Source organism: Centropristis striata, chromosome 23 (assembly GCF_030273125.1).
Source record: "Centropristis striata isolate RG_2023a ecotype Rhode Island chromosome 23, C.striata_1.0, whole genome shotgun sequence".
NCBI lineage: Eukaryota > Metazoa > Chordata > Actinopteri > Perciformes > Serranidae > Centropristis > Centropristis striata.
Genome location: NC_081539.1, coordinates 24703480 through 24722912, shown reverse-complemented (window position 1 = coordinate 24722912; position 19433 = coordinate 24703480). Strand labels below are relative to the sequence as shown.

General features: G+C 39.7%; 1 protein-coding gene across 1 annotated transcript in view; it reads left to right on the top strand.

The window, feature by feature from the left end:
* mpp7a (MAGUK p55 scaffold protein 7a) overlaps nucleotides 1-17963 on the top strand; it is a 209685-nt gene extending 191722 nt beyond the window's left edge. Inside the window, exons 15-17 of the mRNA XM_059326847.1 lie at nucleotides 2398-2506; nucleotides 5415-5558; nucleotides 16508-17963. Coding sequence (XP_059182830.1) covers nucleotides 2398-2506; nucleotides 5415-5558; nucleotides 16508-16687 — 433 coding nt within the window. The 3' untranslated portion in view covers nucleotides 16688-17963. The remainder of the gene's footprint in view (nucleotides 1-2397; nucleotides 2507-5414; nucleotides 5559-16507) is intronic.
* Nucleotides 17964-19433: the final 1470 nt, after the last annotated feature.

Genomic DNA, 19433 nt, shown 5'->3' with positions numbered 1-19433 from the left:
CCCATTATAACGTCTTAACACCATATTAAGTATGTTAATGATTTAGAAAAGATTCATTTAATTTAAGAAATTGGTTGAAAACATTTAAAGATTAAATATGTAGTAAATTGTTAATAATTGGTTTATAAACCATCTATAAACATAACTTAGTTGGTTATTGTAAAGTGTTACCGTAATTTTTGCTATTTCAGAGTTTAACAAAAAAACAAAAAACAGTCGAGCATGTGGGACTTGAGAGCCGTCACCCTAATGAAAACAACAGAGCCAGTCTCCCTCTGAGCTGTGGCCCACTAGAGGCAGTGCTGCAGTGTGACTGGTCCAGCACTTGCTGCCACTGTTCAAACACAGCCTCCCTGCTGTCGTCTGTGTGTCTCTGTAACTGAGTGTGAGCTGGTGTTGACAGGGCCGGGCCCTGTGTCGGTAACAGATCTCCAGACAGTGGCCCCAAGGTCTCCTGTCTCTGCTTCCTCCTTCCCTTAGGCGCTCTCTGCGAACCAGCCACACCACGGCCCGCCTTGACATTTGCGGCCAACAAATTGAAATGCAAGTTGTAATAGTCATAAGAATGATTGATGCTGGTCTCACACGAGCTGGAAGGGGGAAAAAGATATACTGTGGGGTGCGCATGCAAAACATTTCTGCACGCAAACACACACAGCAGATATGACGCAGAGGGAAGCCTGTGGTGGTGAGGGCATATAGAGTGTCAGAGCATGCAGGGAGAAGAAGGGAAAGGGGGGGCTGTATATTTAGGCCATGTTGCGGTGTAGGTCGAGGCATGCGATGTTTTTCAGGGAGTCGGAGGGGTGAGTGACAGAGCTGTGATGTGGGGTGGATGCGTGGGACACTCCACGCTGAAATTACAAGGCAGCAAAGTAGACGAGGAGTGAGATGAACTTGTTTGCGTTATGCCTCATCGCATGCAGCAGAAACAATGCAGGAATAAAAGGGTCCACAACAACGTGTGTTTAGCTTCAACAACTTTCCCAAGGGAAGCCCCGTTCTGTGTCAAAACTGCAACAATTCATCCTCTCAATATAGCCAAACCTCCACTGGCATGCCTTACTGTAATGTACACTGCAAAAAAGGTGTCTAAAAACAAGGTAGAAACACTAAATCTGAGGGAAATGATCTTGCTGCATGGACAGATAATTTCACTTGACAAGATTTCTTAAATTAAGATTGTTAAATCTAGAAATAAGCATGTTGAATGCTTTCAATAAGAAATTAACTCTTAAAAGTAGTAGATAAATTAAAGCTGCAAGCAGCGATGAACTGACCCAAGCAGAGTGCACTGCAAATGATTTGTTTCTTACCAAGATAAAAAAACAAACGTGTTAGATATTAGATTTAGAAGTGTTACATCATGTATCTTGTTTTAAGAGTTAATTTCTCATTTTAAGCATTCATTCAACATGCTTATTTCTAGATTTAATAATCTTAATTTAAGAAATCTTGTCAAGTGAAATTATCTGTCCATGCAGCAAGATCATTTCCCTCAGATGTAGTGTTTTTATCTTGTTTTTAGACACACCTTTTTTGCAGTTTATATACCTCTGAGGACAAACAGCGCAGAATACTACAAGGTGTGAGTTTTTAAACACACGCTACTGTAAGCTCTTAAATGAATTTCCCATAACCGAATATGAGGTTTGTTCGAGACTTAAGCCTCCTTTCTTTAAAAAAAAGCTGAGTAAAACTTTCTTACATGGGCAATTACCATAAAACTTTCTTTTTACATGGCATCAGTCAGTGCGAGGCAGTCATTCTGTCCGACGCTCGTCATGAGCAGACTGCAAGCATACCACACAGTCCTATTAGCTTCAAATTCTTTCCACGTTGTTACTCTCCTCGCTGCCTTTTTTCCTCCTTGTTTTCAGCTAAAAATACACTCGTGGCTTTTCCCTCATGACAGCTGATTGGTGTGAAAGGGGGAAGATTATCTGGTGGAGAAGTGTTTGTTTGCTTGCTGGGCTAAAATCCTTGTGGATTAAAAGGAGGGGAAGGTTTTGGCATTCAGGGGCTTTGTGGTCTTTCTGGAACAAACAGGTGTTACTGATTGAAAAGGGTTACATAGGAGATTATATAAAAACACACTGGGCCAGGGCGTCTGGTTTTTAAGTTATTCTACAGAATGCTATCTTCAGATCTGTCAGCGGTTGAAAGAGTAATCCTCCTGTCTCTGTGGATTTGTAGGGTTTTTATATATCATTATTTCTCAGATGAATCTCAGGAGTGTGCTGACACAGTCCACCAGATTAGGACGAGATTCTAATGTTTCTCCCAAGGGACATTAGTGTTACATTAGATACTAATCCCTGCACACAAATGTTTTTTTTTACTGAACAATCATCTCATCCCCTCCCTCTTTCAATCTCTTTCCATCTCACCTCTCAGGTTCATCGAGTACGGCGAGTACAAAGGGAATTACTACGGGACAAGTCTAGACTCGGTACGCTCCGTGCTGTCCAAGAACAAAGTGTGTCTATTGGATGTCCAGCCTCATGTAAGTGACATAAATCTTCTATCCATCGCATTCTAATCTCGCCATCCCCAATCTGAGAACCAATGGGCTGGTCTGACAAGCATTTAGCCTCAGAGGGAAATGGCCAATATTTCCGGTAGCTAGCGGAGATCCTGATTGCAGATATCTGTGTCAATAATTCCTCTTCTTTGTGCCGGTCATTCTTTACAGTTTGATTAGCAACTTCATTGACAATTCAACACCACTTTTTTTGAAGACTTGTACTTGCCTAAGTCTCATGCCTTTGTTGGACTTAGAATTGTCTTAGTCTCAGGCTTGGTTATTGGTCAGAAGAACATGTTCTGATTTTGATCACATGTCATGATGTGATGGATTAGTTTGGTGTCAGAAGATGTATCAGATAGATCAGTCTTCTTATAAATAAGTTATTTTTATCAATCCTAATGTCTAAATAACTGTATTGGTATTGGAAAGACATTATTGGCCATCATGGCCATGAACAGGACTCAGTTAGCATTAGACCCCGTCTTGACTTGGTCTTGACTCCCGTTAGACTTCGTCTTAAATCAGACTCAACTTGACCTGGTCTTGGCCTTGACTTCAGTTAGGTTGGTCTTGACTACAGCTTTGATAAACATATACTTGTGTATGAATGCAGATTCATTTTTTAAAGGCAAAATCATCAGATGATAGCTGATGCAGTCCACCTAGTATTGACCACCTTTGGTCCTGCTTCAACACACTGTACTCAGTACTTCAACAACAAACTGACTACAAATGGAAACCAATAATGTTTCAATATCAAGATATTTTCTTTTCCCATACAGTATCTGCATCCACATGTAGATCCCTGTGTATAGAGATGACACCATCCTTCACTTTCCTGTACTTCTAGCCCTCGGCACTTTTGCCCCAACCAGCCTAGCAAGCAGATCCCTCATGTCCTTGGCTTGCCAGAGGCCTTGACTGCTTGCTAGGTTACCAAAGTGGGTTTTAAAGGGGGCATTTTGAGGGAGCAATTACTGCTGATTTCCTCTATTTGAAGATTTCCTCTTTGGCTTATGTGTGTTGGGTGGTGGCGATCAGAACCTACACAAATGGCCGGCTTGTCGCTGAGCCCTGACAAACCTCTAAGCATGACTCCCATTAGTCTAAGGCCAGGCTGGTAGTGTCCATCCTCTGCCTCACCAGCCCTTCTCTGTTTGTTTTTTCTCAGTGGATAATGACAGGCACAAATACACCATTATATAGATTAGCCTGGCAGCTTCTCAAACCACCTCAGCCTGAGCAGCCCCAGAGCCCTCGGCTGAAGTGTGTGAAAGAGTCTGTGAAAGCTCATGTGGGTGTATATACGTTTCTATATATGTGCTTTTTTGCTTTTGGCATACATTTGTGGTATTGTGTAAGCCAACAGTCATCCCCCCTACCTCCACTATGAGCCCATTCTCCAACATGACTCATGGATCAGATCAGTGGCAGTGTCAAAGCATGTTATTGCTCCCATGCTGACTTGGTGAGCGGCTGATGAGAGCTGAGATGAATGCTCCCGGTGGTGCTTGTCCTTCCCCTCTGGCTTTTTATCCATCTTCCAATCAGTGGTGGCTTTGACACACTGCCTATTAGCACAGTGGGGAGGCCCTGATCGCGGTCCCAAAGCCAGGGGAGAGCCTCAAACCTGACGCCAACACTAACCACCTCTGACCTCTCTTCTACCTCCTCAGAGCCTAATTGTTGGTGCTATGTCACCAGAAAGATACGACAAGAAGGCAGGGCAGATGTGGACAGAAATGTCTGCTGTCTTCTCAATGAAGCCTGCTGTTAGTTTCACCCACCCATACATTAAACCACTGTGTGGCTTTTAACCCTTTCAACCACAGCAACTTTTTGTCATTAAATGTGACCAAGGGATCCTCCCTTTGCCCCAGGGTCCTATGTTCCTTCATGTGTGTCTCTTAATATATACCAGCTCTGTAAGTGATTGCTAAGGGTTGTTTCAGTTCACATTGCAAAGGAATGAACAGAGACAGAGGTTTCAACCGGAGTTTAAATAGTAAAAGTCTGTTCAGCCCAAGGTTATTATGGCTAACGAAATAACGAAAATTAGAATTGAATTTTTTTTTTTCGTTACCTGAAATAAAAATAAAAACGAGATTTAAAAAAAAAAAAACGATAACTAACTGAAACTGTATTGTGTGGTTACAAAACTAACTAAAATTATAGTGAAAATTTCCTTCGTTTTCGCCTTTGTCAACTTTTTTCATACGTAAACCTTTTTGGTTGATATGAAATCTATTTCATCTATTTGGTTTTGTGACTTAATAAACTTACTGGGGCTGAGATGGATCAGACAAAGGAAATAAAGGAAACATTTATTGTGACCTTATTGAATCTGGCACCCAACAAATACTCCATTACAAAAAAACTAAAACTAACACTAAAACTAATAAAAACTAAACTAAAATTAAGCATTTTCCAAAAAATAAAAACTTGTGCACTTTATGGAGCTTTGATTTAAAAAAGCGACTTTTGGTCCATATCGCCCAGCCCTATCTCAACGATGAACTGATCAGATTTTAGAGGTTTCATGTCACTGTTACCTCAGAAAACCAATTTTTGGCCATAACTCAAGAATTCATATGGTTATGAATCTGGTTAAGATTTCACACAAATATCTCATAGGGTAAAATGATAATGTGACCAGAACAAGAGATTGTGACAACTTTGTTTCTACCCTGCTACTCTGGTAGTCCACCTCCAGGTCTAAACATTTGATATTGTGCTTCACATTATGTAGCAGGAGTATCTAAGCCTTTCTTTGTCAACCCCATGATCATTGGGTTGATAAATGTTTATCAAATAACTTTATCGCCATCAGCACATGCTTTCTTTTCTTTTACACTCATGGTTATTTTCCTTTTTTTCTGTTCAGACCATAAAGCACCTGCGAACAGCAGAGTTTAAACCCTTTGTCGTGTTGGTGAAGCCTCCTCCCATTGAAAGATTGCGGGAGACCAGACAGAACGCCAAAATCATATCAGGCAAGGACGACAAGGGAACCGCCAAGCCCTTCACGGTAAGAGAGTCTTTTATTTCTCACCCCGAATCAGACAATGATCAGCACAATATGTTGTTTAGAGTTATTTAAACTGCTTCAAGTACCAGATGGATCAAGTTTGCATTGATTTAGACAATCACAGGAAATCAATTTGATACGCTTTGAATGAGTGCTCCCAAACTGGATGATATTTGTAAATGCCATTCAGATGAGATTAACTTAAATGAAAGTTTAATGACCCCTGTGAGGAAATTGGCTCATTACAGCAGAAAATAACAGGATACAGCTAATAGGATGTACATTAAGTAAGGATAAAGGGGATAGCCATAGAGTTAAGTTTACAACATATACAAATACAGTTCATTCAATGACTATAAAGATGTTGACATGTTTATGTTGGAAGAAGATCAGTGACATGAAGAAGAACACTGATGATGGTGTTAGACTGTAGAAACACACCGCAGATTAGCAGCAAGAAGAAATAACAGAAACGCTATCTGCACCCTGTTGTGTACAGTGTGTGTGTGTGTGTGTGTGTGTGTGTGTGTGTGTGTGTGTGTGTGTGTGTGTGAGTGATGAGGTCACCCCTTATACACCTTTATCCCAGCCCGGCACAGATGAAACCAATTAGCCGGTGTTCGGTACTGCTGTAAAGTTGCCGGGTGGGGGAGCAAGGCAGGGGGGGGTGATGGTTTTCCCAGACCCATCAGGTCCAGAGCTCGCGTGCCTCGCTCGCCACAAGCAGCACTAAGGCCAAGATTTTGGTCAGTAACACACCGCGGATAGCCTGATGGGACACCATAAGAAAAGAGTGAAGCTGTCTAAGAGAGGAAGACAAAGCAGCACTGTAAGGATGAATGAAGAAGGGGAACAGTGATCAGGAGTGAGCTGGTCTGCAGGTGCAAATCCAACATGGTGACACCTTTTACAGCTGGTGTTTAAACGATGTCTTACAAATGTCTTTATGGACAACATATGCAAATAACATAGATAGACAACTGAAATTTAACATTTTAAACCTCTGAAGTCCAGGAGATTTTGGTTCAAATGTATCAACTTCCTATGCATTCATTTCTGTTTAGCATCTTTCAGTCCGTCCTGTCCTCATTTTTCTCAACTCAAACTTGGCTTGGCTGTCAGTCAGATTTTTTATTTTATTTTAATTAACAAATTAACATTATCATTATTATCATTATTATTATTATTATCATTTAAGTATAAAGCTGCCAGAAACCCAAACAAAAGACACAGGTGTCTTTGGAAATGTACCATTTCCCTCTTTTTTAATATTTATACACACGAAAACAGCAGAAAAAATAATAAATAATAAAACTATAGAACAGTCTATGTGCATGTACATTAAAAATAGTAATAGTTTTCATTGTAGAAAGAAGTTGAAGAAAAGTTACATTTTGAAAATGGCCTAGAAACATAAATGGCACACTGTGAAAGCTCCTATGATTGCACCTTTAACTGGCTTTCTCAGCTTGTCGACATATCCTACATAAATAAAGTTATTACTGTAAATGAAACATGCTCAGTGTATTTTCAATAAATAGATGGACTCCAGAGGGTTAATATTCTCCAGTTCCCAGTTACTTTCCCCTCCACTGTCCTTCAGCCCCCATCCCGAGACAAGAACGTCAGCCAAACAGGGCCATAAATATAGTCATGGAAAAAAATATTAGATCACTCCTGTTTACTTCAATTTCTTGTTAATTTTAATCCCTGGTACAACTAAAGGTACATTTGTTTGGACAAATATAACGATAACAACAAAAAATAGCTCATAAGAGGTTCATTTAAGAGCTGATATGTAGCCATTTTCCATGGCTTTCTTGATAATGATTTTGGTTATTATCAAGAAAACCATGGAAAATGGCTACATATCATCAATTTAAACTAGAAATTGAAGAAAACAATGGTCTTCCATGACTATACATCTTAAATAGTACACTCTAAATAGAAAAAAGTCTTATGGAATTATCAGTAACTACTTCCAATGTCAAGTTTGATTTCATACACTAATTCTTATCAGGTGAAATAAATAAATCGTATCTTAAAAAACAAAACAATATGTTGCCTTAATCATATTTTTTTTAAATGTCATGCTTTACTTTTCATTGCTGTCAGCATGGTTAGCATCTTTAAGGACTAATGAAATCACGACTTGAATTCCCCTTCAAAAACACTCCTGAAATCATTTAACTATTAAAGTCACCACAAATATTTGAACATTCCTGCCTTTCTTCTCTTTATATCAAAACATGCTGCCTTTCACTGAATAACTCAACTTAAGGTCAGAAACACACTAAACCTCATTACCTCCAGCAAGGACATTATGTTTTTAGTTTGGTTTGTGTGTCTGCAGGATTACGGAAAAAATACATAATGGCATGAAACTTAGTGGGAGGGTGTAGCATGAGCCAAGGATGCAATTGGATCAAGATCACAGATAAGACAAGTTATTTTTCACTTTTGTTATCATTACAAGATAGGGCTCTGTGTTGGTAACCAATCTCAGGCCCCGTTTACACGAGGACACTTGCGGGTAAAAACGACAAAATATTTTATCAGAAGTGCCTTTCGTTTAGACTGTGACGGTGTTTTTGGGGCTTAAAAACGTAAAAATCTGAAACCACCCTCCAGAGTGTAAAACTGTAATCCACTGCACCGTAGCGTGTCCGTCTACACTGCCAAGACACAAAACTCTGCTCAGATCTGCTCACGTCACGTACGTGTTTACGTCACATACATGCTCCAGCACAGGGAAATAAACAAACATGTGGGATTGTTTCCATGCATCAGACCTTCAAGCTGCTCTGGCAGCTCTAATAAACTTACAGGAGTCTTTCCACCAAATGTACAGGATATGTACAGATAGTATTAGTGAACAGAGAAGGATCTGGAATTACCTCTATCACATTTTGGATGCACCAATTGGTCGGAGGCGAGCCAGACGGCTTTGGACGAGACCTGGGAGATCTAGTGGATGGTGGAGAACTTTGTGGAAGGAGTAGCTGATGAAAATGCGTGGCGTGAAAACTTCCACATGCCCAAAGATGCTCTTATCGCTTTAAGCGATGCTGCCTGGCATGCATACCCAATCCAATTCACACACTTTAGCGTCACCGTATGCACGCAGATTTCCTCCTGAAAACGCTCGTCTACAGTCGGAATAAAAAGTAAAGACGCAACGCCACTTTTGCGTTTTCTGTTCAGACCGTCACCATGTAAACATAGCCTTAGATCAACCCATTCACACAGTATACTTGTTGCAGCTTTAATTGCAGCTTTTTTCTCCAGGAATAACTCCAAAGATGCACTAATCTGCATGATTGTGAGCTGAATAATAAAAACACTGTAAGCAACAGCAGACTGTGTTGACTGACAACACAATGAATCTGCCCATAGGTGGCTGAAGGTGTCAGTCTATCCTGGCAGTCTTGCCAAATTTATGACCCAAACAGAAATGAAAATGTATTTCCAAAAGGTCAAAGGTCAACTTGACTGTGACATCACATTTTTCTGCAAAAAAAACAAAACATCTCCTTGCCATTATAACTCTGTACAGAAAAGGAGATTGTGACCGTATTTCACATTTGGTCTTATATAGAATTGATGACACTAATCTTGCAACTGCTGATTTTATAGAGCAACCATGTTTCGCCAGAAAATACACTTGATTCCTTTTATTAAATTCCATGAAAATCTTATGAGTCTGGAAAAACAAGGATGTAAACTGCAACTTGACTGGTTTCCGGAGGCATGCGACCAAGAGGCTGTATTTCTAGTTATCCAAAGTCATATTGGCAAAATTCTCAGTAAAGTTCTTTGGGCTTCCCCAGAGTCGTCCTCCCCCTGAGCGTGTTGGCTCGGCTCAGTCCACCATCAGCTCCCAGGTGCTATCACACATGCAGTACAGCGTGCAGCCAGGTCACAGTGGAGCAGAACATCCCACAGATATTTTACTCCTCTGTCAAACTTTTAAAACCTGGATGCAGACAAAAAAGTCAGATTGTATTAGTCACACAGTGAAATATCATTTCTCCTCTGTCTGCTCCTCATTTCCCAGCAGGGGTCCTGAGAACAATGAGCTTTAGTTGTCAGAAACAGGAGGATTGCTAACAATCCGTGTTATTACTCACTGTCCCGTTATTAGCTTCTGCTATTCTCTCAAGTCATACAAATACACGTCTGTAAAACTGCGTGACAAGGAGGCATATTTCAGCCAGGTAGCAAAACAGATTCTGTGTAAATGTTCATGTACAGTGACAGGACGTAAGCCATCTCAGATTGGCTATAAAAGGCTCTGAAAGAGAAGCTGTTGTTGGGTGAGTCGTCTCAGACGTATTCCGTTCACCGCCAGCTGTATTTCTCTCTCCGAGAGACAGGTCTGCTTTAATGATAAAGGCTGAGGAACAGTCGTCTCATTGTTTCAGCACAGCGGTCTGACTTTAGCTCTATTGTTTGAGCTGGAGATGATTCAGAGAAGCTTTTCAGAAAAAGAGCTGAAGCGTGATGAAGGAACAACAAAAACAGACTGATGTAATGTATCATCCAGCTTGTAATGTGGTTAGTGCAGAAAATGGCGCATAATCTGAGGTTACCACAGTCATTAAAAACTGATTTGCAAAGATGTGCTTGGTTTCTTTAAACACAGAGGACAGGTGTGTAATAAAGTGGCCTCCTGCTGAGGACCTGGTGGTTGTTAAAGATAATACCTGAGGCTGACACATGCTGCTCTGTGCCACTAAAGTGGTGAAAAGGTTTATAGTCCCATAATGGGAATTTTCCTCTCTCGACAGAATTTACAGTAAAACAGACAGTAAAATCACACATATACAACCCTGAATCCAAATAAGTTGGGACTGTGTCTAAACCTAAATAAAACAGTGTGATCATTTGCTAATCCTTTTTGACACATCTTCAATTAAGAACTGTACGAAGAAAAAATACATAATGTTCAAACTGACAAACATTTATTGCTTATTGTAAATACAGACTCTTTGTGAATGTGATGGCTGCCTCACGTTCCATAAAAGTTGGGACAGGGGTGTGTTTACCACTATGGGACATCCATAGACTGTATATAAATAATGGACGTAGTGACCGTGACGTCACCCATTGGTTTGTGGACCGCCTGTTGAAAGCATCAAATTCAGCGTTACACTCGTCGCCATCTTGTTTCTGATACGGGGAGCAGACCATATCTGGACTGTGGAGGAGGAGAGGGATCTGATCACTGACTACAGCCTCTCTACACCTCAACCTGACTGAGAGAAGCTGCTGCTAATTCATGTTAGCATTAACTGAAGCATTAACTGGGATGTTAGTTTTGGCTAGCAAAAAACAAAAACAAAATGTTCGTTACTTACCTAAACTGAGCAGCGACTCCTTGGAGTGTCTGTTAGTCCAACCAAACGCTGAACAAGACATTTTTACTGAACAAAACGTTCAAATAAACTGTCATTAAGTGAAAATACAGTGAAAGGGTCAAAGTTATGAGACCAAACTGCTAAACGTCCTTTTTTATATCTATATAACGTTATATATAACTTTATTGACACGTTGCCGTGGATACGCATTATTCTGCTTCTCTCCTGATGATGGCTTGCCATGTTAGCCACCTGTCAATCAAAGGTAGCCACGCCCCAAATCACACAACTCTTTATCTTCTATTTTCTTCTAAATGGGGCCATTATTAGAACTATTAACATCAAATTGTCTTGAAGAAGATTTTTTTACTGGTGATTGAGACTGTAGTGTTGTCCTAAAAAAAATTCTGAGGTAATAAATAAAGTGAGAAGTTTTCAAATTTTGCACTGAAATAAATGGATAGAATGTTTTTGCAGCCAAACTTAGCGCCCCCTGCTGGAATTTTCAGTAGAATGCAGCTTAAGGCACTTCCTGGTTTGCCTCCCTGCTCAGACCCGGAGGTTGCCACCTGGGTACATCACCTTTTCTTTAACAACATTGGCATTGTGTTAATGGTGTCTTCAGGGGGCACTAACACACCTCTATACCATTACAGATTCAGGCATTTGAACTTTGGGCTGGTAACAATCCCTTTTCCACCCCGGAGGACATGACGTCCATGATTTCCAAAACAAAGTCAAATGTGGGCTCCTTGAGTTTTCATATTCAATTGAAAATGTCAAACAAAAAGTATTAGCAAATTATTGCATTCTGTTAATTTCTTAATTTGCGTTTTACACCTTGTCCCAACTACTTTGGAATTATGGTTCTTATAAATATGATCGAAATACAAGCCGTATTACACATTGATTAAAATGCAGTGTGGTACATTCAGCATGGAGAAATATCAGTGGTAAAACCAAATTGCCTCATATTGAGCAATGAAAACTCCCATTTATCTGTGCTAGAACAAGTACAAAAACAGGCACAAGACACTACATCATTTCATGTGGAAATTAAGCAATCTAATGGCAGCGGGGATAAATGAGTCCCCGCTGCTTTTCTTCTGGAGTTTGGCCCTCCAGAAGTGGCATCAGCTCAAACTGCCCTCTGTGGAGAGTGATCCAGCATGGATCAGCGGGCGCCAGAGAATATCCACTCCGTCCTTCCTGCCCAGCTTTCCATTAGCCTCTTTTACCTTCATTATATCCATCTCTCTGCCCCTTTTATTTCATCCTACATCTATCTTATTATTTTCTTCTTCTGTTTTTTGATTCTCTTTCCATCTCTCTACCCAGCTCTCTGTCCCTTAAGCAGCGTCCTGCTGTGATTAATGTTCTTTTACCTGGAATGGTCTAACTAGAGACAGACTCGCTGGTGGACATGGAAACATCACACACACACAAAACAGCATACAGTCTCCCAGGTTCATTTAGTTGCCAGGACAGGTCAGAGGGGTTGTCTTCCTGGTGTTGGACACATTGGTCATCCCTAAGTCCTGGTCCAGAAGTGGAAGGCTCCGGTCCAGATGAGAGAGAATATAGTCCTGCTGGGGAACTCTTTCCTCCACAGGCCAACAAACCTGCTGCCCTCCCTGAACCCATCCTCTTCCTGTCGTCCTCCAAGACTCAGGCTGATAAAACCATCACACCGTCCACACAAAAGACAATAGAGTGTGTGACAGCATGTTTGTACATGAGAAACAGCCGGGCAAAAAAAACAGACAAGGCTTTTTCTGAGTGTCACGGCGAGTGAGTGTTTATATTTAGCTGTGCAGCTAATCCATTATGAAGCGGAAAACCACCAGAAACATTCTGAAGTAACTCCTGGCTGGAAGGAGCGTCTCCAAAAACTGAGCCGTTTAGGAGTTTCAGACTTTAACGAGTCTGTGTTTATGTGCGTACACATTGTATACACACACACACACACACACACACACAGAGCTTGATCCTGTGTGTGTTTGAGTTTCTGTGCATGAATGTGCATCTGTGTGTATTTATAATGTGTGTTTGGCAAATGGCTTCACTATAAAACCATATCTGTCCAAGAATCTAAAGTTGAGTGTTCCCTGTAAAAACATAAGGCTAAATCAGTGCAGCCACTTTAGCCGTGCTGTTGCACTGAGGGCAGGACCAGCCAGGACCCACACAGCTGAAACCAGAAAGCCTCAGAGGGACCACCATGGAGATACCTGGGTTGTGTCAGAATGCTCTATCTATGAATACAGGAGCCCCAGATAGGCAATATTTACTCCCACCCTGATAAAAATATGTTCTTTGGCTTTTCATCACAGTTAGCACGTGGTTTTATTCTTTACACTGGACAGCTGATTTACATATTGACCTGGAAAACTCTTCATCCCCCTGGAAGACCCCTGTTTAAAGGTCCCATATTGGGAAAAATGCGATTTCCATGTCTTTTTTGATTATAAAGCAGGTCTAAGTGCGATATGAATACTATGAAAGTATTAAAACGCTCAAGAAAAAAACACACTTCCCGTATTCAGAAACTGTGCCTTTAAATCAGCCGTCAGGACTTCTGTAACGTTGTGATGTCACAGTTATAGATTAATCTGTATGACGTCGTACTAGCCCCTTTAAGACTGATGTTTCATGCCGTGATAGTTACGCCTCTTTGACGTTTCGCCGTCAATATGAACATCCCAGAAGCGTAATGGGGGACCAAGTGAACCGCCTCCTGAGGTAGTAACAGAGGAGTTACAGCAGCCAGACTGTTAGAGACAGGATCAATGTGAACCAAGGTTATTATAGTTAACAAAAACTAGAATTGGAAAAACATTTTCATTAACTGAAATGAAAATAAAACAAGTTTAAAAAAAAAAAAACGATAACTAACTGAAACTGTATAGTGTGGTTACAAAACTAACTAAAATTATAGTGAAAATGTCCTTCGTTTTCATCTTTGTCAACTTTTTTCATACATAAACCTTCTATAATTCTATCTGGTTTTATGACTTAATAAACTTATTGGGGCTGAGATGGATAAGACAAAGGAAATAAAGGCAACATTTATTGTGACTTTTTTAAATCTGGCATTCAACAAATACCCCATTACAAAGAAAACTTACACTAAAACTAATAAAAACTAAACTAAAACTAAGCTTTTTTAAATAAAATAAAAAAAATAATCAAAATGAACTGAATTTGAAACCAAAAAATCACAACGACATTAAAACTAAATGACTGAAAAGTCCAAAACTATTAATACCTTGATTCAGACCACAAATATGTTGGATAAATATAATCACAAATGTTCATAGAAGACAAAATGAAAAGATAGAAACAAAATCGAGCAAACAAGAACATTTGTAAATTGACAGAATGTGGAGCTTTCCGTCTAAAGCTTTTAGTCCCTTGGGAGCTGTAAGACCAGCTGGCCAGTTGTGATGTTTTTTTCTTTGTTTTTTTTTCTGGGGGTTTTTTTTGGAAAATCCTTCACAGTATGCCTTTAACCTAAAATCTGCTCTGCCCAGAAGTCACAAGCATGTATTAAGTCTTGGCTGTGAAGATTTGAGCTAATTTTGGAGTCAAGTCCTAAACGTTGTGTCCTACACAAGTCATCATAGAGAACATTTAAAAACAACATGAGATGTTCCTTTGGACGTGATTACCCAGGTATCATCTGTTGTCTCTTTAAGTTCGGAAGCCCTGAGAGCCAAGTGGAAAATAACATTGATGATTCATTGTCTGAGTCTGATCTGTGTTGTTTTCTCCCCTTTGTTTAAGACTTAAGAACAGACGAAGAAAAAGATGTTTGTCAGGATAATCTTTCCGAGTTCCAGCATTTGTTTTTCATCTGTAAAACAGGTGGAAAAAAGTTGTGCCAGAATGATTTTAAAGTAATTTGTTTCACCTGTGAAAACAAATGATGAAAAATCAGGACTGTTGAGCAGGATTTCAATGTTTACAAAGACTACAAAGAAAAGTGATCCTGAAAAAAAACCTGCCAAAACTTCTTTTCACCAGTTTTGATATTATTTTATTTGTTTGGAAACACTTGTTTTCCACCGATTGTAATGTCCTAAGCACAGGAGAGAATACTCTTGATACCACAATAAAAAAATAAATAACGTACTTTACATAATTTTTTAAAATCTTTTCATTAAATCCTCTGAACTTCATATGAAGACATGCGTTTAGTTGCATTTTGAAAGTAGAAAATAGACTAAAGTAATTAGATTCAGGGTTTGTGTCAAGTCAAAGTTGTGACAGTCAGTGTAGCCCTTCATGTCCACTTGAAACTGTCCAGTTTCGGTCCAGAAGGTGAATTTAAGCCTTTCAAAATAAAAGCGAGTCTACCAGAATATTTTTTGTTCCCTGTGTGAGGTGTATAGACCATAAGGTAGGTAAGTCAAGTGACAACAACTTTTCATCATATGAAGAAACAGAAACAGTCTTAATCACTATAACGTTACGTTGCACACTATACATTGCCCTGTAAAGTTATATTAATTTGAAAGAATCTGGTTTTGGACTTTTTTTTAAATGACACATAAACATATTTACAAATAAAATATATACATAAAATAAAGAGCCAAGAAACAAACACGGAGAACGAAAAATATGTGCTTCCGGTAGACTCGCTTTTATTTTTAAATGCTTAAAATCAACTTCCGGACCTCACAGTGCAGGTCTGCAGCCAGACTGTCTTTTTTGTTTGTTTTTTATTTAGAAATTTTCTTGCGTTTTTTCATCTTAGCCAGTTGAACTGGACATTTTTTTCATCTTTTTAATTGAACACATCAATAAACATAAACATTTTCACAATGTATACATAAAATAAAGGCCCAAGAAATAAACACGGGGAACGAAAAATACGTGCTTCCAGTATGCTCGCTTTTATTTTGAAAGGCTTCGAATCAACTTCCAGTCCTGACAGTGCAGGTCTGCAGCCAGACTCTCTTGGATTATTGCCTCCTGAGCACCAGGCCCTTTAAAACATCTTCCAGACCTGGAGCTCAGTGTAAAGTCCAGTCCAGTAGATGCAGCTGGCTGAGCAGCAGGTTCACACGGTCTGATCCCTCCAGGGGACCAGCGTCACCGCAAACTGTCATTTCCCCATCGCGCATATAAAATCCAGACTGGCAATAATGTATGTTTTACATGTCTGTCTTTTGGAAACGATGATTATGTTTTGTCCCCGGCTTATTTTGAGGATATTTTATTTTTCTTTGTGAATTGGATAACCGTGTGAGGAAATGATGAAAATTCCTTGAGGTCAGGTTGTTGCATGGGGAGGTTTTAGTGCGTGGTCAGTGCCAGGGTTCATGTGTGGGTACCATGTCTCTGGGAGGTTATAACGGGCTGCGTTTGGGCCACTTTGTGTTTATTTGTGTGTTCAAGGCCGTGTAATTTGTGTTTACAGTAAGTGAATTTATCTCCCCTCTTGTTTACTGTGGCCAGTGTTTTCTCTTTGCAGCAGATCGCCACCCTCAAATCAACTGTTTTGCTTTTTGGTTTGTGAATCTCTGCTTTTTGTCTTTTTTACCCATGTCTTCTTCTTCTTCCCTGTTCTTCCTCTCGCTGCAGGAGGAGGACTTCCAGGAGATGGTGAACAGTGCCCAGACGCTGGAGGCTCAATATGGCCAGCTGTTTGAGAAGGTCATAGTGAACGATGACCTCTCGGCGGCCTTCAGCGAGCTGCGGTTGGCGCTAAAGAAAGTGGAGACGGAGACTCACTGGGTTCCAATCAGCTGGACTCACTCCTGAGGTCCACACTGAGGAGAAAAGGGAAGGGCTTTGACAAAAATATGCAGGTTTTTTATCTTTCTAGTCTGTTGTGGCTGGTGTTGGGGGGATAACGGGAATAAAACAAGACAGACTGCTGCGTCGCCATACCTGATCTGCACGGAGCTAAAAATAATGACTGAGATGGGGTTGGATTTAGACCTCGGCTGTGGTCTGGATGTGGATCTCCAGGTCTGACCAGATCTGACAGGGCTGAGGCGAAGGGCGCCTGTCCAGAATAGAGCCTTGGACGTTGATCTTGGGCTCAGTCTGGGAGCTCCTTGGTCCAAACCAGAATGTGGAAGGAGCTTGGACCATCACAGCACCAACAGTCCTGCCAGGACTCCGTCTTTAGTGTGTTTATAACATTAGACCATTAGAAAACCAAAGGGATTGACATATTTCTTCTCTGGACAACTTTACATGCATATGTCTGTAAAAAAAACACAAACTCTGAGGGGAATAGGGGAATTTGCCTTCTGTCTTACTATATTTCTGTGCTTCTATAATGCTTCCAAGACTGTTTCTCCAAACATAACATCGTCAGGTACACTCTCAAGAAAGGGCAGCAAGTATAATTTTATTTAAGAGAAATTAATATATTTTCTAATGTCCTCCGGTTGTTTTTTTAAATACTGTTTTTATACATATCTTGACTTTCAAAGCAACCTGATCCCGACTGTTGCCCCCTCTGTGACAGCTTTTCACACCAGAGGCGTCTCTTCTTTCACTCAAGTGTTTGGATTTCATCACCCTGGTCTAGTTTTCCCCCTACAAAGCACATAGAGAGCCGTTTTATTTAGGTGTTATATATTCCATTTAGGAGCATTTTAAAAAAGCCACCCTTCATATGAAGGTGCCCAGCATAACAGCTTTGCCATTTAAAGTCCCAGAACTGGACACGTTTGGCTGTCTGCTAGAAGAAAATGTTCACAATTGTGTTTTATTAGGGTGGAGTCTTTATTTTTATTAACATAAAAAATGGCTTGAGTAAGGCTGCTAATAGAGGGTCCACAGCCACACGTCCAGAGATTTAACTCTGAGAAATGCTAAGTAGCTGCTCCGGACTTTATGAGCATTAGAAGTTTATTGCTAATTTGAGTCTCCTATTCCCAGTCAAACTTACTCCGTTTTTACTCTTCTAACTTCTAACTGATTTTCAAAGCAGCTAGTCATTAATCCTGGCTGTATTATTATAATCATTAACAGTGTAACAGCCCTGCTAGCTCCTTGGTTCTTTGCTGATCATGTAAAAAGAGCAATATTCTACACTTTAAAGGAATGGTTTGCCCTCTTTTTGCTTTTTTGCAGACAGTGAGATGATACAACTTTCATGTCTATGTATTATTGATGGAACTAGAGCCAAGAGGTGATTTATGGGCTGCAATATGTGCCACCAGAAACTGAATTTAAATTATTTATATTTGAATTTGAATTGCTTAACTTGAATAATTGCATTAAAAAACTGAATTTGAATCACATAATTTAAGTTAGTTGAGGCAGAGCAATCGAGCGCAGATACACAGATCGCCTCTTCGGCCAATCAGCACATCAGTTTTCTGTGCTCGATTGCTCTGCCTCAACTACCCGGATGTTTGTCGCAGAAAATTGAAATTGAATTTTGCGAACTGAATTTGAATTGTGAGAACTGAATGTTCAGGTCCAAACTAATAAAATCAATTTCAAATTATAATTCAGATTCAGTTTTTCAATGTAATTATTCAAATTGAACCATACAAATTCAAATTATGTGATTCAAATTCAGTTTTTTAATACAATTATTCAAGTTAAGCAATTCAAAGTCAAACATAAATACTTCAAATTCAGTTTCTGGTGGCACATATTTCAGCCCATAGCGATTAGCATAGCTTAGCTTAGCTTAGTTTAGCACAAAGACAGAAAACAAGGGGAAACCGCTAGCAGCTCTGTTGAAAGAGTCACTGTAAGATTAATTGTTTCTCCCTGCTTTAACTGGGAGCCACGCCATTGTTCCAACAGCTCATTATTCCAAAAACCCCAATAGTCCGAAAAATGTCCTATTGGACAGAAGGTCCATTAGTTTGATGGCCCGTAATCCTGAAAAGGGTTCTGAAGGCCAACTGCTCCAAATATACACACTCCTTGGAGTTTTTTTGCTCTTCATGTTAGTATATTTGGACTTACATATAACTAGTTATTTCAACCAATGCCATGACCTTACCTTAACCCTTACCAAGTGTTTTTAACACTCACCGGACCTTAACCACAGCATAAAATATGAATATTTTTATTTATTTTTTAAGAAACATACACAAAGATATTAAGGAATAATGGCAATGCAGCATTATTGGTTATCAGACACTGATAATACCTGACAAAAAAGACTTCATGCTAATACTTTCTATGATGACCACATCTATAGTGCATTATGGAGGCATTCCAATATAATTATAATGTGTTTATTATGCTTGATGACTGTACTCATAAACACACATAATGCTTTCTGATGCATAATATCAACAGTTATAAAACATTGTAGATATGACTTTGTGATGTATAAGTTCAAGTGTCTTATGCTCATTGAGTTAACCCTTTCTATGACCCCCATCTCTATAATGCATTATACACATATCTATAATGCATTATAATCTGCTTATAGCACTGTATAATAATAGTTAAAAGCACCTGTGCTTTTGCATACTTATAATGCAAAAGCAGAAAAATATTGAAAATTCCTTATAACAATAAT